The sequence below is a fragment of the Muntiacus reevesi genome, chromosome 2, assembly GCF_963930625.1.
Source record: "Muntiacus reevesi chromosome 2, mMunRee1.1, whole genome shotgun sequence".
NCBI lineage: Eukaryota > Metazoa > Chordata > Mammalia > Artiodactyla > Cervidae > Muntiacus > Muntiacus reevesi.
The window spans coordinates 118,394,972-118,422,404 of record NC_089250.1 but is presented as its reverse complement, the minus strand read 5'-3'; the positions used below and the strand labels follow the sequence as shown (position 1 = coordinate 118,422,404).

Genomic DNA, 27,433 nt, shown 5'->3' with positions numbered 1-27,433 from the left:
AATTATGCAAGGGGCTGACAGGCATCTTCAATGATAATCTTAAAAGTCTGTTCTGTGCTGCTTACAAAGATAACCAAAGACTATGAGCTCCTTAAGGCATGTACCATGCTTTATTCATATTTTGTTGTTGTTGCTGTAGTTGGCATCCTCAGTATTTCGCACATGTGCGTGCGCAAGTCGCTTCAGTCACATCCAACTTTTTGTGACTCTATGGAATGCAGCCTGCCAGGCTCCTCTGTCCATGGGATTCTCCAGGCAAGAGTACTGGAGTGGGTTGCCATTTCCTCCTCCAGGGGATCTACCTGACCCAGGGATCGAACCCACGTCTATTGTGTCTCCGGCACTGGCAGGCAGTTCTTTACAAGCACCACCTGGGAAGCCCACATAATAGGGATTAAATATATATTTATAGGATAAATGAATAAATAACTATTAATAAGTAATACATTCCAAAATTGCCTCTTTGGTAATAAATTACCATAGGTCAATGATACAGCACTAATTTAAACAAATTTTTTAAAAATCACTGATGGACAAGAAATTTTATAATTTAAAAAATGTGTTCTCTAAGTTTGGGGTCAGCTTAATGATTCAAGTTTAGAAGCACAGCATGAAGGATTCATTACATGTTAATTTGAACACAGCACCTCCCATATGACCTGAACCCACCATAGTGACTTAATCAACTAAGCCAGAGGTGCTTTTTAGTTGGAAACTAGACATTTCTGGATGAAATGTGTTAGGGAAACTATCTTAACAAGCATTCAACTATTTTCCATTTCTAATTCTAAATGACTATAACATGTAAAACACTTAGGATAGAACCTCCCAGAGCACATCAAAATGGCTCAATAAATGTCACTTATGATTGTTAAAAGGTATGAAAATGATTAATTCAAGTTATGACCCTTCAGTAGCTAGGTCTGGAGGGGGGAAAAGCAAATTCTGTAACAGTATTATAATACACTAGTTGTTACAGATTACAAGGTTTCTAGAATCCAAATACATATTTCAATAATGTTGGTCATATTTAAATATTTTAAATTCACAGGAGGCATATCTGATACGACACAGATCCTCAAGTGCCCTCCTGGAGATAAACCAAAGCTAGGAAATTCAAGGCAATTTAACATTTAGAGAGAATTTACATGTGGCTATATGAAGGAGCCAGGACAACACAGTACTGAACCACTTAGTTTTTGAAGACAGACTGATTTGGGTTTAAGTTCTGGCTTCTCAATCTATCAATGAGATACTGGGTAAATTATCTTACTCCTCTGAGATGGAATTTCGTAACTTGTAAAACGACGATAATATCAGTACCTACACCTCAGTGAATTGCTGTTAATCACAATGATAACATGCATACAAAGTACTCAGTATCAATATAAAGACTGACACATTCCAAATACTTGAAAAATATACTTCAGACAGTAAAAGAAGGGTTTCCCTTCTTCCCAGTGCTAGACAACTAAACTATACATAGCATGCATTATCTGATTATCATAAGACCCTAGGTGGAAGGTATAATCTTTTTGTAAACGAGTAAACTGAGGTTCAATGAAATTAAGTAGTTGTTCAAATTCATACACTTGAGCAAACAGCAAAGCCAGAATTTGAGCTGACAGAGAATTTAAAATGCAGCAGTAAAACTTGACTATCCTGTGTGTGCACGCTCAGTCACTCAGTCATGTCAGACTCTGCGACCCCCTCAACTGTATCCAGCCAGGCTCCTCTGTCCATGGGATTTTCTAAGCAAGAATACTGGATTGGTTGCCATTTCCTCCTCCAGGGGATCTTCCCAACCCAGAGACTGAACTCCGTCTCCTGCTTGACTCTGTACCAATGTGCCACCTGGGAAGCTCCACTATTCTATGTATACTGAGTTAAGTCCAATGAGCTCACAGACTCAGAATATGCAGGATAGCCAGTTGATTATTTTAAAAACTCAAAAGGCAGATTCAACACCAACATTCAGGTATTAACTCTTTTAGATGGTGCCCTATTGCCTTCGTAGCTGATCTGTCCTACACAGGAAAGTGCTCGGATACCAAACCCAAGCCACATTGTGAAGCGGTTATTTCTAGGAAAAAGTGGTTTCAAGTGATCCACTGGGGGAAATACACTGAACACAAGAAAATGCAAATCAGCACACATCACTAAGAAAAACTTTTCACCTCTGTTTCATACCACTTCAAAGATTTTGAGCATTTTAACATAAGGAAAAAGTAATATCAGTTTCTGTAAACATTCATGTTCTAAAGTCGCCAATAGTAAGAGGGCAGCTAGAAATATCAAGTCCTGATGGAATAAAAGTATGTCAAACTATGTAAGGTAGAAAGAAGAAAATGTCCTAAAGCATAATAATGCTACTGCATGACAGACATAGGAATTACCTAATATTTTTCCTTGGTACATATAACTTTATTATCATTATTAAATACATTTTAAAGGTTAAAAGGAAGATGGTAATGGAGCCACTTGTAACATGCCTGTAATTTCATGCAGGCTCTGACATGCATCATGCAAACTGGGGGAGAAAAAAGTGACAATGAGGAAGGTGGTAGGAAAAAATCTGAAATTGTACTGTACCACGCTTTGTCAGAGAAGTAATGGACTAACTTCTCAACTCCTTGCCAATAGCATAATGGGAGAGCAGAGACAAGAAAAAGACAGGACAATGGTGTCAGAGACCACATACAACACCAAGGAACTGCCGTGACTGGGTAGCAGCCAACAGTATTTGCTTTTGTTGTATTTTTTCAGGCATTATTTTAATATATTTGTATAAAATGAAAACATATTCTTAATAGATTTATACTTTCTGAAGTGGTTTATAAGTTAATACAAATATTCCTATCCACAGCACAGTGTATATAAACTTCTTACCCTTAAAAGGAATCACGTGAAGAATCTTACACAAATAAAATACTGAAAAGAATTTGACACAATTAATATTCATACTCCAAAGATCTAAAAAGGTTTAACTGCATGTAATCCCTTATAAAGGAAATAGAAATTATTTTTAATAACTTCAGAGTCTTGCATATTGCAAACACAACTCAGTTTATGCTGCTGCATTAAAGAGCAATAAAAGACTAATCTGATCTTCATGTATGTTTTAAATATGATGTTCCACATTATAAGCAAGGTTCCATACATCACTAGAGAGATGGAAGACAGGACTGGATCCCTAGCATGACTGGGTCCAGTGAATTCTGTTCTATAATCCACATGAACCCAATCAAAGTTTTCAGGGACTTGGGGAGACCAGGAATGTCTTATTCCCCAGATGTCAGAGTAATGTCCCCAAATCTCAAGAGAACCTCAGGAAGATACCTGACTTAAAAATACAAATTAAAAATAAGCAATTTCTGAAATAAGCAGTTCAATGGCTTTTCTAAGTTAATCAGTTAACAGCTTTTAAAAACTAACAAAGTGAATAATAGTGACTTAAGCCATTTACCACACAGGCATAATCAGTATGAGATGCTTAAATTTCATGAGTTTACATCTCTGAGATGTAAAACCCATCAGAATCTACCTCTGGGATGCAGAATACTTCAGGAAAAAAAGAAAAAACTAAATATCACAATAGAACAGTTCCACTGGTGACCAATATGCAGAGTATACTTATCCAGAGCAGGGGGCTGCAGGCACCATGACAGCTCAACAAACACAGCTAGCAAAACCACCCCAAACCTGCGGAGCGTCATAAACGGCTTATGCAGACAACAGCAACTGCTTTGTTTCTCATAATTGCAAGCTGTTGAGAAAGAAACTAACCCGTGCCGACGTTTACAGGGCAGCTTCCAGGACCATGTTTGATGCACATTTCTAGTCAGTTAACCAATGACTAATATGCACTTGAACTAGCTGCAAAAATGGACACAGTGGACACATATTCTATATTAACTACACTTTAAAAAAAATAGCCTACTGTAAAATCAAATTGTTCTGTTCTGAGTTACTACCCTTTTCTACTTCACTGAAAAATATTTTATTTTTATGAAAAGTCACTCTCCGAGCTAATTTCTCATTAAAGCACTGACATGCTATCTTTACATATAAAATTGATTACAGTCACATGGTGAAGCCAATCAGATTGAGCCACGCTAAGATATACCTTATGAACATGTTTGTCAGTTCAGCAATACACATCAAGCATTCTAAAAAGCACATGCCCTTTAACGACCATCCTTCTGATGCTAACACTGATCTATACACAAGAATAAACTGTACTACAATAATATCTCTAGTATCTCTCTTTAATAGGGGGAAATGGAAACAGTATCAATGTCAAACAACAGGAAAACAATAAGGCATATCATAATCACATGATAACATATTACCATGCAGTCATTAAAATTATGTTTTCAAGAAATATTTACTGTATGAAAAATGCTCAAATAATACTATTTGGAAAAAAGTAAAACAAAAACTGAAAATATGAGCGTATCAAATGTCCTAAGAGAAAGTAATATTTTATGAATCTTTTATCTGAATTTTAAGTATACACAGATGCATATATTGGGTTGTATAGTTTCATTCAATAAGTACATACCGGGTTATGATGTAAAATGTCAGTTGTCAAAAAAGGTTTGTAAGACAACCACTCAAGATTATAAGAGGAGGAGGAAAATATAAGACAATATAATTGCTATTCTTAACATAATTCTGGTGAGTATAACTAATTATTATATAAATTTACAAGCCAGGCAAAACTATACCAAGAAAGTAGTGGTCTGGATTGGGCATTTGGAATTAGCAGATGCAAGCTATTATGTGTAAGATGGATAAACAACAAGGTCCTACTGTGTAGCTCAGGGAACTTATTTAATATCCTGTGATAAATCATAATCAAAGAAAACATGAAAGAATATGTATGTATAGCTGAGTCACTCCGCTCTACAGCAGAAGCTAAACACACACTATAAACCAACTGCACTTCAATAAAATGTTTTAAAAAAGAAACTTTGGGCTTAACAGGGCTTTTAATATGTAAACATTATTAATGACTTCTGTTGCTTAAAAGTACCTTTTCTCTTCCAATTTAAGTTACTGCACATGGAAGCTAAAGGAAGTAAGATTTCTAAATTCTTTCGAGGAAGGTATTAAAGAGCAAATTTTAAAAGTCTCTTTAGGCATGATAAGAAATAGGCAGTATTCAATACACTTTTTAAAAAGTCAAGTATTTCTAGAAGCAGTATGCTCTGGCAAGAACTGTTATTTAAGATTACCACTAAGACTTTTACTTGCCAAAAGTTATTATTTTTATTAAATTTTCATACTGTGAAGTAGGTTTTACATATATATATGCAAACTTTTATACATATACATATAAAACTATCATTCCTACTTTTACACAGTTGGAAATTAGAAATACTAAACTAATGCCAGCTGATAAGTCAATCTGGATAAAAGTTGAAGTGCCTACTGACAACAGGAAGACCTTCGAATGTCTAAATGTAGATATTTTCTAAACCTAGAGAAAATTTAATTTGAAACTGGAAGACAAGCATCATCAAGTTAAGATTAGTAATATACCTGAGAAAAGAAATGTAAGTCAAAATTTCCTGAGAGGGAAAAAAAAAAAGACACTTAAACAAAGAGTAAGATTTTCCTTTCATCTCCTTTATCTTCCTTTTATCTCCTTTATCTTTTTTAGAGATATTCTTACACTAACCAAGAACATTCTTAGTCACTGCAGTTTTCTAGAGTTATCAGAACTAAACGGTCCCATAAACATCAGTTATTTCACGCTCTGCAATATCTACAAGCTATCTCTTTATGCCTGTGTTAGGTTCACTGCTCTTACACACTTTAAAACACAAAACCAAACACAGACTATCTTACTGAAAACTAATAAGCCAAGGTTACCTGGCTTCTGCATTTACCAAAAAAGGCAGTTCGCTTAAGTTGATGTTCAGGAGAGCATCAGAAAGAACTTACTACTGAAATACAATAATATAGGAGAACTCTCTCAACTATATGCCATCACTTACAGAATTAACCTCTCCAAAAATCAGCACTACAAGTTACATACTGACTAAACGTGGAGACAAATACTGTATCGCTGACTACATAAGCAGTTCAGTGTAGGAAAAGGGGAGACCTATTCCCAAACTCTCTGGAAAACCACTGGATTTATCCATGTTTCATAACCTTCTCCTCTATTATTTTGTCATTACATAATAATAATGTTATTATTTTATACTTATTATTTTTATATTCCCGTCAGCTGCTCTCAGGGTAAATTCAAACAATGTAGTAGTTAATACATATTTCCTTTAAAGGAACCTTCAAAGCTCAAGAAGACCTGTCAAAAAGCTGTGAACAAGTCCTCTATCACTTTCCACAAACAGAGTCCTAAAATCTCAATGATCAAGAAAAAAACTCAATGTATATTGAGGCCAACACATTCAAATGCTGGAGAACCAAACTTACTTTCTTTTTGCTAACTTGGAGATGCAGAGAAAGGAGGTTTGATCTACAGAAAAGCTAGAAAGACAGATCTTGATGGTAGTATGGAAGAACAGACAGTTCTTTCAAGACACAGTTAGAAATTTAAAAAGTAGCTCTAAATCCAAAGGAGAAAGAAGCATTTGGAAATGAAGGGCCAACGACTCAGTTGAGGGACAAGAAATTTTTAAAGGTATGCAAATAAGAAACTAGTGAAACGGGTGCTTCTGGGAAACATGTTTTAAAAAATAAATCTAAAACTATCTGTAATACTGAAAACTGTAAACTCCAATTACATACTGCATCTATACAAGAGGAAGAAGAATAGGAGAGAAAAACAGTGGGGAAAAAGAACGGGGACTAAAAGGAGGCTTCAGAAAATTCAAGGTAGGTGCATCCTTCTGAGGTAAATCTGTCAACCATGCAGTATAGTGGCTACAGCCTAAGAATACATTATCAAAACTGCCCTTTGTAATTCAGATTAGTTCACTAGCAATTTAGTATAATTCTTTACGTGCTAGCAATCTTTAGAGGAGAAAAGAAAGCAACTTAATTGAAGCAAGGGAAGTAAAAAGGAGGATTTACAAAGGTGGTGGGAGGTGGGAAAGAAGGAGAAGGGATCATCTCAGCCTACAATAGCTCCCTCTAAACAGAGAGATAATTTATGTTGCTTTTATACCTGTGTACTTCTCTCTGTCCCCTAACATGTCTTCAGGGATGGGAGTTCAGGCTAAAATATGTGATCAGGTTGGAGGAGAAACTAACTTCAAAGTTTCTCTCTGTGTTTTGTGCTGTGGATGCACCAAGGAGTTGTCCTTGTTTAACAGACCTTTGGAACTCAGTTTGGGTACGGGATAGAAATTCAAACTGATCTTTATGAGAAATATTGGAAATTTGAAGGCTATTGAAGACTAAGGTGCTGACGGAGAAAGAAAGAAAGTTTGAAGAAGGTAACCTAGAGATGGGAGAAATTCCCAATGACAGAGAAACGCTGTGGATTTTAGGACAGTACTGCTTAGTATTTCATTTTAAGTTATTGCCCAAGCCATACTATTAATATTACAGGCAGGAACTTCCTTCCAAAAAAAAAGGAGAAGGGAGGAATGCTTTGAGCAAGTTAACTTGCTACTAAATAACTTGATATAAAAGCCTATGCAAACTCTACCCCACTATTCTTTAAAAAGTGCAAAAGGGAAGGAAAGGCATAATGACCAAAACATACATTTCAAACCTTGTCTCAAATTCATGTTGATACTTCCTATTGACTAATTCAAGAAATAAATTTTTATTTGAATAAATCACACTTAAAAATTTTAATTGCTTAAAATTCCCCCTTTTAGATCTTTGATACTTCACATTATTTAGGTAAGGATAATTTATGAAAAAATTGATATGAATTACAAATTAGGGCAAATCCATGGAGAAGGCATAAAAGTGACTGTGACTGACAATATTTAAATATGTTTTTCATTAATATTAGCTTCTCTGGTGACTTTTCAAAAAAGATAAAATATAACCAACTTACCAGGTAAGTATATAACACAAATAAACACTGTTTTAGAAAGTAGATTCAATATAAACAAAGATTTTTTTTGAAGTCAAACAATTACTAAATCATTAGAAATGTTAGTAAATCATGCATATTCAAAAGTCATTTCTTCTGTACTGTAAAGCGGCTGATAAATTATAAAGACATATTAGTTATTTAAAAACACCCTTTAAATGACTTAAAAGATTTCTGTATTAGAAAATAGTGAAACGCAATCAAAGCCTTTTGATTAGGAAATATTTAAAGAAATGTGCAATGGTCTAGTAAGCCTGCTCCCTAAACAATATGCATCTGTCCATTATACCACTGCATTTAGAGTGTACATTTTTAACATGACTATATTTAAAAAACAAGCTTTATTCATATTATCTCAAGGTCATGAAAATAGAAAATATATCAAAGACAGATGCATGTCGGTAGGTATAGGGTCACTGGCAACAGGTTTAAATGGCATTAGAATGACATTAACTTCAGACAGCTTTCCTGAGGCTCTACGTGGAAAAGTCTGTTCACATGCAGATGTAGGAAATATTAATTAAGAGAGGAGAGCCCAGGGAGTGCTGGTTTAGCATGTGCCTGCAGATCACTCTGGACGGAAAGGAGGTGCTGGGGAGGGACGGTCATGCAGAAAGGGGATATGTGAACAGGAAGCAGAGCAGGATAGGAGTGAGAGACACAGACTCACTCTGTCTGCGGTGCGGCGGAACAGTCCGTGGGATCCCTTGGAAGGAGCCCTGCCAAGGAGAGAAGGAGGGAGCAGAATACCCACCCTGTGCAGAGAGAGACGGGGGTGGGAGGCATAATAAAAAAGGGAACCAAAACAAAGAGACACCACAGTCATACTTTAAAAAAAAATAACAATAGTGTTAATGAAAAGACAGATTCCATTTTTTAAAATACAGGTAGCCCAAATTACTAAAAATATTATCTTAATCCAAACCTAGTTATTTTTCATATATGAAGAAAAAATTATTTCCTCTTATATTTGTGGTTAATGCATATGAAGTAACATTTTTTTTGGTAAACATTTATCAGCTTATCTCTCTTTTTAAAGTAGTACACAGTTTTTTGCAAAAATGAAAGCACTTAAAAGGGAAGACAGACTTTAGGTGTTAAACACACAGAAATTCCATCAATAATAAATCAGGCAATTAAAAGTTACCATTCAAAAATTTTTTATTTCTTTTTTAAATCCTAGGTTTTCAAAGGATTAGCAAGAAAAATAAAGAACATTAGTGAAGATAGTAGAACCACCAGAGCACTCAAAAGACTTAGAAAGTTGCAAGAGTGAGTACCATATCAAGAATGTGACATACAGGATGGGTTACACATGCAAACCTTTTAATTTTAAAAACTTGTGGCTTCTTAGCTTTACTTATTTTTATCAGCTTATAAGAACTGGAATACAACTGAAATGTCATTTACTTCAATTTCCTCACATTCCAGGTAAAACTGGGTCTTCTAGAGGGAATTTCTTCACACAAATAGAACCAGATTGGGTCTCATGTCTCTCTGTTCCTTGCCTCCTCACTAACGAGACCCATTAAACTACAGAAACACTCATGATAGCATCAAGAAAAATGAGCCCGTAAATACCATCATACCTAGCTCAATTTGCAAAAAGAAAGTATGCATAATTTTTCACACCAATTAATCTGATATGAAAATGCAGTACTAAAGGATTCCAAGTGTATTTTACTGATGTTTAGAGATTTCAGGAACATTCAGGTCCAAATAGAAAACTTATTTCCACCCCCATACCAGCATTCCTTGGCTATGGCTCAGTATAACCAACCACTTATTTAAATTTATGAGTAATTCTACACTGCTCACCATAAAGCAAAAACCAAAAGAGAAGACTCATTTTCTATGTTGATTAAGGTAACAAATAGCCATAAGAAACTAAATACAATTAACAATCTTTAGAATATCCTAGTAAATAGAGATCCTGTCTTTTTAAGTTATTGTAATTTCTCCACTAATTTAGCAACAGATATTTTTGGAAATAGATTAGAAAATATTTAATAGGGTGATGACCTGAGGCACTTTCCATAGATGTTACTTGAGAACTCCATTTTGCTGCTTAAGAGATGTTCTGACCCAGAACATTTACACAAAGCAGGTTCACAGCCAAGAAGGAGCATGCCCTTCCCTCCCTATGGGTTTCAGCAGGGTGAGCTTCTACTCACTGCACTGGCTAAAGAAACTTTCCGATAAGGATTTTGTATACAAGCTAAACCAGCAGTCAAGAGATTCTCTCTCAAAGTTCTCTCTGGAGGTTTATGGAAATAGTATCCACTGGGAATCAGGGAACTGTGTTTTTCCCTGTATCTTCTAAGAGTCCTGTAACCTTGAGAAAGCCATTGATCTCTAAATCTCAGTCTTTATTTGTAAGATGCAGGGTTGGAATTTGTGTACCTATCCCCAAGTTTCACATGTTGAAACCTATTGCCCCAGTGTGATGGTTTGGAGGTGGGCCTTTGGGTAGTGATTAGGTCACGAGGGCGTGAACCCTCATGAACCAGATTAGTACCCTGTAAAAGAAATCACAGAAAACTCACTCGTCTCTTCTCCATGTGAGGACACAGGGAAAAGACAGCTGTCTACAATCTGAAAGCAGGTACGTACCTTGATCTTGGAACTACCAGCCTCCAAAACTATAAGAAATAAATTTCTATTGTTTATAAGCCAGTCAGTCTATGGTATTCTGTTATAAGTGCCTAAAGGAACTTCTCACTTTTAGTTGTTATAATTCAGTTGCTCCATATCCCCACTCCACAGTCATTGTGATTCTTTAACCTTATAACTCTATTTATATGGCACATAAAACAATCAACTTTGTATTAAATTGTCTCTCCTAATAAATCATTAGCTCTTTACAATAACTTAAGTGAAAATATCTGGGAGAATACCTAGAACCTGGCAGGAGTTTACAAGATGTTAAATGTCCCACATTCTCTGCTAACCATCCTCAACACACAGCAGACTCTCTTTACTAATTCAAACTGAAATAAATTAAGTTATTGTGTTTAACTGGAGATGAAGATAAAACAATCTGCCAGGCATGGACACACATTGCAAGTACCTAAGAATCAAAAAAACAAACACAATGATACCCATTCTTAATTCCCCCAAGACCAACAAGTCATGATCTCTGGGATGGACCTGAGCATGAGAAGGAGAAAGAATCTTGTGAATAAAACATAAAAACAGTTCTGCCTGTGACTGCTAAGGGGCACTCCTCTATTAAGTTGACTTAACAGTTGTCGAACATTTGAGTTTCTACCTAAAAAGGCAAAGAACATTACTTGTTCTATTTCTGTCACTTAAAAATGCTTCCTTTCACTTCCAAAACCCTAGTTGTCATAATCCTATCCAGTCTTCCCAATCCATTTCAAATCATTTTGTAAAAGCTTTTCCTGATCCTACCTAAATAAATTATAATCATTTTGTTTATAAGCATCTCTATCTCTTGATGGATACCTCACAGAATTTTTCTTCTTCTTTTCATTATGTTGCTTTGAGTATTTTCCTTATTCTTCTATTAAAGATAACCACCCGATAATAATAGCTTACTTACTTTTCTTGGTGTCAAGTATATCTTCTTGACTTTCACAGAATCAAAGTAATATGCTATGATTAAAATTTAATAGAAGAGAGAATTCTACTTCCACACAAGATGCAACAGATACACTCTCCTTTTCTTCTGCAAAGTACAGCTAAAAACTCTAGACATTAAATCTAAAACAAAGAACTCTGAAAGGTATAGTTGAGAAGACGGACCAGCTAGGGTCCTGGAAATTCAACCTCCCAAAAAAAATCATAGAATATTCCCTGTTTTTTTTTTATTTCCCCCCAAATGTATCCCAGACTAGGTGATGAAGAAGCCAGCATCTGGAAAAGCCAATGGGCACACACATAAACAAAATCAACAAAGTCGCAAGGAAAAGCTGCACCCTGCCAAAGGACCAGGAAAGAGGTGGCCTGGCAACACACAAAACTTGTGCACAATAAACTGCTAAGTGCCATGAGACAAACAGTGGCTCTAGCACTCCCATTCCCATTGGGAAAGACCAACTGGGGAACCTAGGCTCCCACCCTCACTGGCTCTACTCCTAACGTCTTACGGAGTCTGTGAAATGAACTAAGTCCGGTTTGACGGTGATGTGGCCTGAGGACCTCTAATCTATGTTTCCTGCACATCCTGGACTCCTGCCGCAGATCCCAAATTAAAACTGCTGAATAGTTGCTAAAAGAGAAGAATAACGCTGAGAACTGGACATCTTCTGAACTAAAGAAAACATACTTTTCCCTCATAATGAATGAGATGCGTTCCATAACCCTATTGTATGTATAGAATAATTTTACCTTCCAGTACAAACTCTTGGTAAATAACTTGTGCATTAACTTCCATCCTTTTCCTATAAAAACCTCTGCCCATTTTTCTCCAGTCGGATAATATTCTCGTTTCCTCTAGAAATCTGCAACCACCAAATTACAACTCTGAAGACTGCCCCCTCCCCAATAAACTGTCTTTTTGCCTCTGTACAGTTTGTGGTCCTTTCAGTTAGCAAATTCTTAAGTACAGGAAATATTTAAGACATTTATATTATAAATGGGGAGAAGAAGAGACCTAATGAAAGTAAGATTTCTATGCTTAGTAAATAAACCACATAAAGTTATATATATATATAACATAATACCAAGAGCAACCATAATATTTCTCTATAAGCAGATACACTCAAAACACTATATATAAATCAAAATGGCCTCTAAAAGAACTAAAAATAATACAGAGAAAGGCAAGAAAACGGAAAATAAAAGAGAAAAAAAAATGAAACCAAAGAAATGGTAGACTTAAGCCCTAACATTATCAATAATTCCATTAATATAAAGGGTGCTCAGACACAAATGAAAAAACAGATTGGCAGAATGGATAAAAAAAAATTATGATCCAACTATATGCTGCATACAGGAAATCCACTTTAGATATAAAAGTGTAAGTATTTTTAAGTAAAATAGTAAAAGTATATACCAGGCAAAAAAATTAAAAAAAAAAAAAAAAAAAAGCAAGTGGCTATATTAATATCAGATAAAGGAGGATTCAGAGCAAATTACCAAACAGAGATAAAATGTAAAATGAACCTTATAAAATGATAAAAGAATCAATTCACCAAGAAGACAAAACAAGCCTAAATGTGTACACACCAACTGTACATGAAACAAAACTGACACAACTGAAATGAGAATAACCAAATTCAAAATTACAGTTGGAGAGTCCAACACTTCTCTCTCAACAATTGATAAAACAACTAGACAATAAAATCAGCAATGATATGAAAAACTCAAGGACACCATCAACAAACAGGATCTACTCAACATTTATAGAACGTTCCATCTAACAACAACAAAATACATATTATTTTCAAGAGTCCACAGGACATTTACCAAAACAGCATAGCCTAGGCCATGAAATAAACCACAACAAACCTAAAAGAACTAAAATTACACAGAATGTGTTCTCTGAGCATAAAGGAATCAAAGGAGAAATCAGTAACAGACAGACGACAGGAAAATTTCCAAACACTCAGATACTAAACAATGTAATTCATGGGTCAAAGAAGTCCTCTCAAGGGAAATTTTAAAAAAACACACATATGAATACAAAAGTAAATACATATTATCAAAAGATGTAGGACACAGCTAAAGCAGTGACAAAATATCAGAAGTTGCAGGACACAGTGTTAGGGAAAGTAAATAAATAGTCCTGTTTAGGCTTCAGAGACAAAGCAGAGCAGGCCTCAGACCTTGCTTCTAACCTGCCTGGACTCTGTCCTGACTGGGTGTGACTGCAAGACGTGCAGCACCACAGTTAAGATGGGGGAGAAACCTTGAGATTGTTGAGCCCCTGGAAGGGGCCTGGCCAACCAAGTCCCAGGCTTAACTACATTGCAAGTTTTACACAACAAAACAGCATTAATATGAAACGAGAGCTCCAATTTGGTCACAGATTGATGATGACATCAGTTTGCATCCTGGGATTATAAACAGGAACCCTGAACTGCAATCTTAAATCTCACCCACAGAGCAGATGTATTGCCTGGGACCTTTTCCCAAATGGGACTCCAAATGTGCTGTGACATGGGACTTCACAGCACTGTTTAAGTCTGGATGTTGGTCAAAACCCAATTTGGTGATGTATCCTCTGCTGTTTCTATTTCTCTTTTCTTTTAATGTTAGTATATTGAAAGTAAGCTAGATAACTCTCTAACAAATATTTATATTATGTAACTGTATATAACGAGTGGCTTATTTTGTTAACAAATCCTTTGAGACGGAAGTGAAAACTTTTGGCAAAACACACAGCTGACACAGTGACAAAATTTCAAAAACTGCAGAAAAAACAGAAAAAATAAATGTCAAATCAATAAGCTAAAACTTCATACCTGAAGAAACTTGGGAGGGGGTGAAGATCAAAATAAACCAAAAGTTGGTAGAAAGAAGAATACAACAAAGAACAGAAACTACTGAAATTGAGCAAAGAAAATTAAGAGAATAAGAAAGTCAATAAAATCAACACACCAAAGACTGACAAAGAAAAACAGAGAATACACAAATTAACAAAATCAGGTGAGATATCAATACAGGTCTCCCAGTCATTAAAAAGACAAGGGAATATTATGAACAACTTTTTAGTCATAAATTCAAGAAGAAATGGACTAATTCCTCAAAATCACCAACTATCAAAACTCATCACAGATGAAAGAGATCATTGAATAGGTCTATAAAAATTTTAAAACTGCCAAAAAAGAAATCGTCAGGCCCAGATGGTTTCACTGATGAATGCTAGCGAATATTTCAAAGAATTAACAATTCTACACAATCTCTTCCAGAAAGTAGAAGAATGCTTTCCAACTCATTTATGAGGACAGAATTACCTAATAACACAAAACCAGACAAAAATAGCATCAAAAAAAGAAAAAAATACAGACCATTATCCGTTATGAATATAGATGTAAACTATCTTTACCAAAACACTAGTGTATATAATTAAGAAATAGTGTATATAAAAGAATTTTACACCATGACCAGGTAGGATTTAGGTTAACCAGACTCACTATTCAAAAATCAATCAATGCAATCAACAGACTAAAGTGCAAAAATCACATGCTCATACTATATTAGTAGAGTAAAAGCATTTAACAAAATTCAGCACATTTCATGATTAAACCTCTCAGCAAACCAGGAATAGAGGAAAATTTCCTCAGCCTTCCCTCCATGATACACCTTCAGCTAAAATTTACTTAATAGTGAAAGACTGAGTGCTCTCCCCCTTAGATCAAGAACAGGGCAAGAATGCTCACTCTCACCATTCTTATTCAACACAGTATTGGAAGTTCTAGCCAGTGGCATAAAGAAAGAAAAGGAAATAAAGACATGTAGATCAAAAAGAAAGAAAAGCATTCCTATTTGCAGATGGCATGATGATCTACAAAGAAAATCCCAATCTAAAGAAAAACCCCCAGAAATAATAAGTGAGTTCAATAAGTTCACTGGATACAAGATAAATACACAAAAATAAATTGTGCTTCTAAATACCAACAGTGAACACATGGAAACTGGAATTTAAAATATAATAACTTCATCTATGATCACTCAAAAGATGAAATAATAAATCAAAGAACATATACAGGAACTTGTATTCTGAAAACTAAAATGGTGATGAAAGAAATCAAAAGAAGACTTAAACTAATGGAGAGATCTATCTTCGTTATGGATTGGAAGACTCAACATATTAAAGATGTTAATTCTCCTCAAAATGATATTTAGGTATTAACACGTTTCCTTCAAAATCCTGGCCAAGATCTGTTTTTTCAGATACAGACAATCTTATTCTAAAATTACATCAAAAGGCAACATTTTTTAAAAATAATAATAATAAAGTAGGATGAATCACTGTTTTCAATTTAAAACTTATTATATAGTGTGAGAGTAAAGGTCACTCAGTCATGTCTGACTCTTTACGACCCCATGGACTATACAATCCATGGAATTCTCCAGGCCAGAATACTGGAATGAGTAGCCTTTCCCTTTTCCAAGGAATCTTCCCAACCCAGGGATCGAACCCAGGTCTCCTGCATTGTAGGCAGATTCTTTACCATCTGAGCCACCAGGGAAGCCCAGAGTGTGAGAGTTGGTCTGTAAAGAGGGGTGAATGTGAAGAATTGATGCTTTTTTGAACTGTGGTGTTGAAGAAGACTCTTGAGAGTCCCTTAGAGAGCAAGGAAATCCAACCAGTCCATCCTAAAGGATATCAGTCCTTCATTGGAAAGACTGAGGCTGAAGCTGAAACTCCAATACTTTGGCCACCTGATGGGAAGAACTGACTCATCTGAATAGACCTGATGCTGGGAAAGATTGAAGGCAGGAGGAGAGGGGATGAGAGGACGAGATGGTTGGATAGCATCACCGATTCAATGGATGTGAGTTTGAGCAAGCTCTGGGATATGGTTAAGGACAGGGAAGCTTGATTGCTGCAGTCCTTGGGGTTGCAAAGAGTCGGACACAACTGAGTGACTGAACAACAACAAATATAGCTATAGCAATCAAGAAAATATGGTATTGGTGAAGGAGTAAGAACATAGATCAGTGGAACAGAACCCAGAAGCAGATCCACACAAGTACAGTGAACTGATTTTTGACAATGGCACAAAAGCAGTTCAACAAGGAGAATCTTTAAACATATGGTGCAAAGCAACTAGATATTCACAGAAAAATAATGCACCTTGATCTAAACCTCATATTCTACCAAAAAATTAGTTCAAATAGACCATATATTTAAATATAAAATACTAAACTATAAATGGTTTATAAGAAAAAAATTTTAGTGTCTTGGGCTTCAAAAAGAGCTTATACATAACATAAACAGCACAATCTGTAAAAGAAAAACACATCAATAAATTGTACATCATCAAAATTAAAATTTTATGCTCTGTGAAAGATTGTCAATAGGATGAAAAAACAAAGCTATTGAGGGTAAAAACTTGCAAGCCACATACCTGAAAAAGGACTCATATCAAGAATAGAAGAAGTATACATATTTAATAGTAGAAAAATCCAATCCAATTAGAAATCCAATTAAAAAAACTATATAAAAGATCTGAAGAGACATTTCAGTGATGATGGCTAATAAACACATGAAAAGACAAACACTATTAGCCATTAGGAAAATACAAATTAAAATCACGAGATATCAACTACATACCTACTAGAGTGGCTAAAATTAAAATAATACCAACACTAAGTGCTAATGAGGATATAGAGAAACCAGATCACTCATACAATACTGATGAGAATCTAAAACAGCACAGATGCTCTGATAAACAGTTAGCCACTTTCTTTGAAAACTAAATATACAGATACAATATTACCCAGAAATCACACTACTGGGCATTTACCCTAGAGAAATGAAAATTTTTACATCAACACAAGTATTCACTTTATTTGTAACAGCGAAAAACTGGGAACTACCAAAGTGTCTATCAATAGATGAATGGTTAAACAAACTGGAACATCCCTACTATGGAATACTACTTGGCAATAAAAAGAACAAATTATTGAAAGACACAACTACTTGGATGGGTCTCCAGGGTATTATGCTAGATGAAATAAGCCAGTCTCAAAAGCTCACACACCTATATAACACCACTTATGTAAAATTCTTGAAATGACAAGATTAGATATGGAAAACACTGTAGTTCTCAGGGGTTAAGAAAGGCAGGGAAGAAGTGGCTATGACTATTAAAAGGCAGCACACAAGGGAGAACTCTGTAGTGGTGCAATAATTCCGTGCCTTAAATATGGTAGTCATTGTAGGAATCTACACAAGTGACAAAATGCAATAGTACATACTCTAAATGTCAATTTCCTGGTTTTGATACTCTACTATAGTTATATAAAATGTAACTACTATGAGATACTGGGTGAAAGAAATAAGAGATCTATTTTTGCAGTTCCCTATGAATTTATAAGAATTTAAAATAAAAAGTAAAAGCATAAATAGAGAAGTAAAAAAAATGCACTGTAGGGTAACATAGCAGAAAATTATTTGAAATGCTAATTATATTGATATTTTCTTGGGGAGGGAAGGGAAATATGTTTAAGGACCTTCTCAAGTCTATAAACTAATTTCCACAATAATAAGAAAATTATATATTCCTTTCAGTAGTTAAAAACAACTGAAATAGCTATAAAATATGACTGACTAAACGATAAATGAGACCAGGCAAGTTCAGAGACAGCAGACATGTGACCAACTCCAAGCCCATGATTCCATGTCTACTGGAAGTGTTTGTAGAACTCGTAGAGAAAGAGTTTAACTTAGAAACTTAGAGGATGTATGATTTAATAAGCAAAGGGTGGGAAACTTAATTTTGAGCAAAAAGACAGCATTACCAAAGAAAGAAAAAGTTCCCAGATGACTGGTCTGTTCTAGCAGTGAGTGCTGGAATACCCTGTACTCCTGAACTGAAAACTGCAGAAGTCACGGCAGCATGAAGGCAGGTTAGAGGGTCAGAAGGTCTAGTCCCCATACCTGGACGACATGTCTACCATCCTCTGGTCCAGAAACAAAGCCTATCATCAGATTTACATCTTGCTGTCTGTCCATGAGTATCACAAGCTAAAAATCAGGCAACGCCTTTTATTTAGTATCCAAAGACCTTAGTGCTGGGATTGAAATACAGAAAAAACTAGTCAAAGTTCACTGAATAAATGAACAAATGGATCTATGGTTTAAGAGTTGAAGTAATTTTCTATTTTGGTTTTTTGGTCAATTCCTGTTACTTAGTTCAGGTTTAAAGCCAAACCCAGTGACCTCCACACAGAGCTGGCCCTGTCCAATATGGTTGCTACCAACTACAAGGGGCCAAGCAGACACATTTCTGAATTGAAACGTGTTATAAATGTAAAACACACACAAGATGTCACAGACTTAGTACAAAAACAAAAATTGGAATGCAATCTATCTCAGTATCTTTATTTTGATTACATGTTCAAATGGTACTACCGGGTTAAACAGAATATTTTATTAAAATTAATTTTGCATGTTTCTCCTTTAATTTGGATACTAAAGCATTTATATATGCAGTTCACATCATATTTATATTGGAGCACTAACCAGAGGGCAGGAAAGCACATAATTCTTTCTTAGTTGGTGCTTTCTTAGTTAAGCTCTGCCCAGGAAAGAGCCTTTTGCTCATCTGAATCTACCTTAAAGCTTCATGACTTTTAAGATGAAATGGTTGATATCAGATGCTTTCTGCTAGAGAATCACAGTAAACGTGTATAAAAACAAAAAGCAGTAGGAATGCATATGAATATATTACATCCAAGGGAAAAAATAAAGTACTTGTAGGAAAACATAGGGTGTCTGACATATAGCTTAACCATATGCATAACACTCAAGTTACACTTTAAACTGGTGGGACAACACACACATACACACACAAACAAGAACAGAGGAATATGGAAACAAAAAACGAAGAGTATCTGGACTCAGGGCTTGAAAGAAAATTTCATTTCTCTCAAGATAAAGCCTACAGAGACCAAGTAAAAACATTCTTCCGTCTCTAACCCTGTGGAACAAGATAAGGAACTGTGGGCCAAATCCTTCAGAACACCTGCAGCGCTTTCCTCAGCAGCTGCTTTTTCTTGAAGCAGAGATGAGGACAGATGAGAGTCACCATGAGCTTAGACGATGGGAGACTTTTAATATTAACACTGAAGAGATAAAACTCTGATTCATGAAGATTAGTTTGCTTGTGTTTCCCTCTTCTGGGAGAGCCTAGGAAGTCTCCTGGATTGGTCTTCTTACTTGCTTCAAAAGGAGTCTGGGCACTTGGCACTAAAGCACTGAGCTTTCCTGTGGATGAAACTGTCTTCCATACACTCACACACACACCCCCTCCAACCTGCCCCATTTTGAATCTATACCTGTATCTAATTTCTCTGGCATCTTTCAAGTTCCATTCCTACATATTCAAATTCCTCTACCCTTCGGTCCTGCCAGAATCACAAGTTCAAGTGATTAAAATATAAATAAAACCTTTAGCAGTCTTTCTTCCCTAATAAAATTTTTTCTCTCAGTTCTCCCATTTTCTTAACTGACATGCCATCTACCCTGTCACCCACATTTGATACCTTACACTCATCTTCTTTCCATTCTTCACATCTTTTTCATCTCATCACCTATCAAGACAACAGATTCTGCCTCAGTGATCTTCTCTTCTTTCCATGAGATCAAAAATCATAAGTTAGCCCTCATCTCCTCATGCCTGGGCTGTTATAATAAACCATCTAATAAGTTTTCCTTACTTTCATTATGTTCTCACTGGGACTGATTCAGTCCTACTGGGCCGTGCACTAAGACACTGAGCACACAGGAAGGAATGAGACACAGCCCCTGCCCTCAAGATGTTCAGTTTCTCCTCTCATATTACTCTTCCTATAGCAAAAATTAAGTCTGGTTCCTGCTAGAAACTTGCGGTTACAGAATTAAGTTGAAAGTTCTCAGTCTAACACCTAAGTCTCTCCATAATGCCATCCAAGTGTAATTCTCCAAACTTCTCTCTTCCTCATAATATTCTCAATGTAATCATTACTACTACCACCACCAATAACTACACTAAAACATGGCAAAGTACAGTAACTGATTTTTAAAAACAGAGAGGTAACAATCCAAAAGTTACAGAGTTTTAACAGTAGAAGAAATTTCATCTGCTTGGTAAATTTTTATTTAATCCATGCCCAGGTATTCCTTCTGAGAAAGATAACAAGCAGCCTGTGGTGCTCCGTGACCTCATAAACAATCTCACAGAGTACCACAGTTATTCCAGGACCATGGTAACATGAAACAACATAAGGTCACTTTATAATCGTACCAAAGTACAGATAAAAGCAAGGTTATACTGTGTCCTACTGGAAATACTCTAGACTTTTCTACCTTCTGTTAGTATTTAATCTGAGCAAACTCCTGCTTCCGTAGATCTTCCCTCAAACCATCCAAGAAAAGCTGAAAAATTGTAAAAGATTCTTTCTGGCACATGCTTGAGATCATTCTTCATGACATGTGTTCTTCCTGGCCACAAGAAGTAATCCACCCACCCTGTTTCACAGGTATGTAACAGGTGGGCTTTGGCTGAAGGTCACTGGCACTTTACTGCTCTGAATCATCAGGGTAGCTACATTTGTTGAGAAGTTTTAGGACTAGGTATTATTTTCTGCTATGTCAGGAATGTCAATGTTATTTTCCAAAAGAAGCTTCCGAGCACAATACTAAAGAGACATTCTCTAGGAAAAAAATTTTAGTTACATATGACATTTTTTAAAAAAGGAATTTTCTAAACATCTGGAAAAATGTTTTTTGTAATTACCTAAGAAAATGAAAAGCTAGAATGCTCCAACAAATGAAACCCTAATAAATTAGCACTCTGCTAACACAAACTAAAAGAACAGCAGCTTTTATCATCTCTCTTATTATCTCTTATGGAAGCTGATTAATTTTTTCTAAAAGACAGATTTAATCATGCTGCTTCTTAGAAAGTTAGCAGGATCATGCATTTCTCACTAGCTCACATTAAATTCTTTAAAAAAAAGAAAAAAAAAAACCCTTTATTTATTTGGCCATTTAGTTGTGGTCTTAGCTGTGGCACATGGGATCTTTCATTGCAGCACAGACTTTTTAACTGTATCACTTGGCCGGCCTCTAGAGCATGCAGGTTTAGTTGCTCCTCTGCATGCGGGATCTTAGTTCCCCTACCAGGGATTAACCCCCATCTTCTGCATTGCAAGGTGGATTTTTAACCACTGGACCACTCAGGAAGTTCCTAACATTAAATTCTAAGAATAAAATCTATGTCCTGCCCTCACCGTATGAAATATTTCCCAGCAATGGAAAACATTGGTGGTGTCTTTTGTTTTCTAACTGCTGTGCACACAAACTTTTCTTCTTTCAGTGGCTATTTCTAAACAAAGTTCCTATTTTAGTTCTGGATTTTGGTATTAGAGAACATGAATTTAAGTATCCTTAAATTTATGAACAAATAAATCACTCAACTGCTATGATATCTAAATTTTATTGGTCCCTAGCCTTGAAATAATTACATTTTTTCAATTATTAGTTTCAGGTGCTATTGCTTATAAAACCCAGTGTAAAAGGCATATATAATAGAATTCTTGGTGTGTTGTCATGCACAAATGCATGCCAGAATGCTGTCTTGGTACAAAAATGGTTCCTATCAACATTTAGTTCACTGAAACATAGGTCATATTTAATGTTCAATGTCTAGTACTGACTAAACATTATTGCATGACCACATCATAAATATCACATACTTATACACCAAAGTATGTATGTGTATATACATATGATGCAATATATATTTTTTGCATAAAATACTTTTTCCAGTGGCATATTTTAGGTATAAGCGATAGTGAATATAAATAAAGAATTTGGCAAAGAAATAAATCCCTTAATTCCCTTTGGAAATATATATTAACACTAATGGAACATCTCACCAACTGGGAGAAAATGGCACATCTAAGTTTAAAATCAGGACATTAACCTTACAAAAAAATAAATATAATGCTGCCCACTTCCTAATCAGAAAGGCATTTTTCTGATAAAAAGGACTTAGGAAAATGTACTCGAGACAAATCTTTCGGCTACATTAATTCTCACATTTAACATTTCACCTTATATCCTGGGCAAGAAAAAAAAAGGATCGGAGTTCTTTACTCGCCCATACATCATGACTGTAAGAGCTAGGTAAATTCTGTCTCCTTTTGGAATTATGAACAATGGATAGGGTTTTTTTGTGGTATGTCTCTTATAAACTTTCCTGACTATTTTCTACTTTATAAACAGCTAAACTAGGAACTTAGTTGACAATGACATTTTGAAATACATGAATGATCCAATAAATCTGAGGCATAAGCACAAAGGACTGTAGATGATGTTGACCATATTCCAATATTAAATTTATATAAATTTTATTTCCATCTATTAAATATGCTATAAAGTAGATTAATTCAGTACTAGAAACTAAGTCCAACAGAGCATTTAAAATTTATATTAAAAGCATCTTTTTTCATTCCTTTGCTACATGTAATTGTTGTTCAGTCGCTCAGTCATGTCCAAATCTTTGTGACCCCTTGGACTGCATGCAGTGTGCCTGGCTTCCCTATCTTTCACCACCTTGTGGAGCCTGCTCTAAACCATGTCCATTGAGTCAGTGATGCCATCCAACCTTCTCATTCTCTGTCATCTTCTTCTCTGCTCCCCTCAGTCTTTCCCAGCATCAGGGTCTTTTTCAATGAGTCAGCTCTTCGCCTCAGGTAGCCAAATTCTGGAGTTTTAGCTTCAGCATCAGTCCTTGCAATGAATATTCAGAATTGATTTCATTTAGGATGGACTGGTTGGATCTCCTTGCTGTCCAAGGGACTCTGAAGAGTATTCTTGAGAGTACTTGAAATACATGAAGAGTATTCTTCAACACCACAGTTCAAAAGCATCAATAATCAGCCTTCATTATGGTTCAACTCTCACATCCATACATGACTACTGGAAAAACCATAGCTTTGACTAGACAGACCTTTAATGGCAAAGTAATGTCTTTGCTTTTTAATACATTGTCTGGGTTGGTCATAGCTTTTCTTCCAAGAAGCATGGAAGTTTCATGGCTGCTGTCACCATCTGCAGTGATTTTGGAGCCCAAAAAAATAAAGTCTGACACTGTGTCCATTGTTTCCCCATCTATTTGCCATGAAGTGATAGGACCAGACGCCATGTTCTCAGTTTTTTGAATGTTAAGCTTTAAGCCAACTTTTTCACTCTCCTCTTTTACCTTCATCAAGAGGCCCTTTAGTTCCTCTTCATTTTCTGCCATAGGGTGGTGTCATCTGTGTATCTGAGGTTATTGATATTTCTCCCGGCAGTCTTGATTCCAGCTTGTGCTTCATCCAACTCAGCATTTCACATGATATACTCTGCATATTAAGTTGAATAAGCAGGGTGACAATACACAGCCTTGACGTACTACTTTTCCAATTCTGAACCAGTCTGTTGCTCCATGTCTGGTTCTAACTATTGCTTCTTAACCTACATACAGATTTCTTAGAAGGCAGGTAAGGTGGTCCAGTATTCCATGTCTTGAAGAATTTTACAGTTTGTTGTGATCCACACAGTCAAAGGCTTGAGTGTAATCAATGAAGCAGAAGTAGGTATCTTTCTGTAATTCTCTTGCTTTCTCTATGACCCAATGGATGTTGCCAATTTGATCTCTGATTCCTCTGCCTTTTCTAAATCCAGCTTGTACATCTGGAAGTTCTTGGTTCATGTACTGTTTAAGCCTACCTTTTTTTTAATAAGAATTCTTAAAATATGAGAGAAAACTAGTATCAGGTCAAACCGTGCACGATCTAAGTTTTAACTGATGGGCAGCTTTACCACTGATACTGATAAAACACTACACTCAATTTTCAGAGTAATCCAGGTTGGGTCATTATGTGAACCCTTTGGGTCCATCTTGCAATCCCTTCTTTGAGATTAAAGGGCAAAATATTAAGTTCTGATGTGTAAGTCTAGAAATGCATTCTGGTATTGTGGCTTCTATAGCTAAGATGTTTGAACAAATACTTTATAAAAATATATATCACGAAAATTTAGAATTTACTTAATGTGCAAACTAACTTAGAATCTTCAAATACTGATGCTACATGCTTTTAAGATGATAAAGTAGGACTTCCCTGTTGGTCCAATGGTTAAGAATCCGCCTGCCAATGCAGGTGACATGGGTTCAATTCCTAGTCTGGGAAGATTTCACATGTCTCAGAGCAACTAAGCCCATGGGCCACAACTACTGAGACCAAGCTCCAGAACCCATGCTCCGCAACAGGAGAAGCTACCACAATGAGAAGGCCACATACTGCAACTAGAGAGTAGCCCTCACTCACCACAACTAAAGAAAGCTTGCTTGCAGCAACAAAGACCCAGTGCAGTCATAAATAAATACAGTAGCATTTAAAAAATGACATTGAAAATACATTTTAAAAAATTTTAATTCAGTCCAAGAGAATACTATTTATAAAAACATGCTTGCACCTGGACAGTAATATTTAAAAGTAAGTTTCATGAAGTTTTTATGTCTAAAGTGAATCCTTCTTTCTCACAAAATCACCATTTTCCTGCATATTCCTAGTCTTCCAAGTATTTTTGTGTGAATGATTAGGTACCTTTCATGTTTTTATTCTTCTCACCACATTATCCATTTCACCATTTTACCTGAGTATTCCATCCCTCAGATGAGAACATTTGGTCAGAAACTGACTTATCCACTCTTCTTCGGAAGGTACCATCTTCTCCTACAACTCATTCTTAGCTCTCTCTTTTTTCCACTACCTAAATAAAAACTCCATTTTTTTAAATTGTACTTCATTTCTTACAAAAATTGCCTTCACTGACTTCCCTGTTACATATTGCTCCAGGCAACCCACTCCAGTATTCTTGCCTGGAGAATCCCCACGGACAAAGGAGCCTAGAAGGCTACAGTCCATGGTGTCGCAACGAGTCGGACACAACCGAGCAACGACGCACAGCACAGTTTTCCCATTATACATCTAGGTCTACTTCATCATTAACTCTAGAGATGTTCTGTCCAATATCTACTAGCCATATGTGGCTATTTATATTTAAATTAATTACAACTGAGTATTTCTTAAAATTCTCTTCTGCAGTCACACTAGCCACATTTTCAAGTATTCAACAGTCACATTCAGCTAGAGGCAACTGCACTAGACAGCAAGGAAATTCTATGGAAGAGTGCTAATGGAGAAGAGTCTCTCATTCTCAATTCTAGAACTCACCTCTGTCTACTGACAGCTTTGCTTTCTATGGTTCAACCACCATATTTACTCTTTTCACTAAGTTGGATTCTTTTTTCTAGACTTTCCCAATCCTTTGAACCTAACAGCACTTTCTACAGTTTAATTATATCATCTTGCTAGTTCCTTTAATAAGTACTTTAATGGAAGAATCTCTATTTGTGTGTCTTCTTCCCCAATTCCACACTTCAAGAGGCTAATAACTGAGATAGGAAAGGCTCAGCAAACCTTTGCTGAAATTATTAGCATTGCACTTTATCCAGAGCACACAAAAGTAACTACTTATTAAGTGAAAAGAAATACGTAGTTTATAAACTTTAAAGGCTGATAACTAAGTTTAAAAAAATCAGACTGTTGATTAATTAAACATTATAATTCCCTGTTCATTTGTGTTACTAGGATTCCACAGATTAATATAAGGCAAAAGTAGGGTCAAGGCTGGCTTATCAGGCATCCTCTTACCAAGAAGTACTTATTACTTGGTACCATACCATAAGATAATAATGAGTGATAGCCATGGTGGCTCTCTGGCTCAGGCATATCCTGAACTGACTTCAGAAAGTGTATTTTAGCACTTAATATGTTTTGAAATGTAATATTTTTGAAAAACAATGAAGCAGCACAGAATGCATGGTTATTTTCTACTGTTTAGAAGAAACTATTCCTTACTCTATGCCTAAAACATAACCTTTACTGTCTATATCTTAATGCATTTATGCTTCCTAACAGCCTCAACATTTGGGTAATCATAATAAGAGAATGTATTTGAAAAATCTCAACAAATAAAAAGAATATGCTGCATAATATATTTTCAGAGTCATATGCCATTGAAGAGGGAAGACTATATTTTGGACTTCTTTTTCTTGTAGGCATGGGGAAACACCACTCTCATGAATACATGCAATGAGAAGGAGACTAGACACTCAAATAAAATGACCTACAGTATGCAGAATGGAAAAGTTATTAAAGCACATTCATTCATATAAGACACAGAATAGAAACTTTAGAAAGCACAGAAACAACTGGGAGACAAGAAAAATCCACTTACCTTAAAAAAAAAATTTGACATTCACGGCAGATGCAAAATTATTAGAGTAAAAAAGTAGAACAAAACATCAAAATAGAAAATGACAAGAAAAGAGGATAAGAGCATGTGTTACTTACAGGAATTCTTCTCCAGGGTGTTTGGGTATATTTATCAGCATATGTACATTTTTCCTCTTTAGATTTTTGATGGCAGTTACACCGAGTTGCCTAAACAAAAACACAGAATTTTACATTAAAAACTTGTATATGTAAAATTAGTGTAATTTTACATATACACTTATACATACAAACAAAGCAATTAGGGTCTCTCTTAGGAGGTTAAAATAAAAGAAAAAATCAAAATCTACTCAGTAGTCTCCCATCTTATTCATAGACTAGGTTTTAGATTCACCCACCAAGGCAAAATTTTAAATAGTCAAAACTACCCTTGGCAAT

At 35.6% G+C, this 27,433-nt stretch overlaps 1 protein-coding gene across 5 annotated transcripts in view; it reads right to left on the bottom strand.

The window, feature by feature from the left end:
- Positions 1–27,433, bottom strand: part of CCSER2 (coiled-coil serine rich protein 2) — a 166,993-nt gene that overhangs the window by 7,019 nt on the left and 132,541 nt on the right. For 3 of the 5 annotated variants that reach the window (XM_065922727.1, XM_065922730.1, XR_010661532.1), the window contains one exon: positions 27,116–27,205. In XM_065922727.1, coding sequence (XP_065778799.1) covers positions 27,116–27,205 — 90 coding nt within the window. Of the gene's footprint in view, positions 1–2,889; positions 2,932–8,696; positions 8,782–27,115; positions 27,206–27,433 lie in introns of those variants that run through there. The other 2 variants (XM_065922728.1, XM_065922729.1) reach the window with 2 other exon arrangements.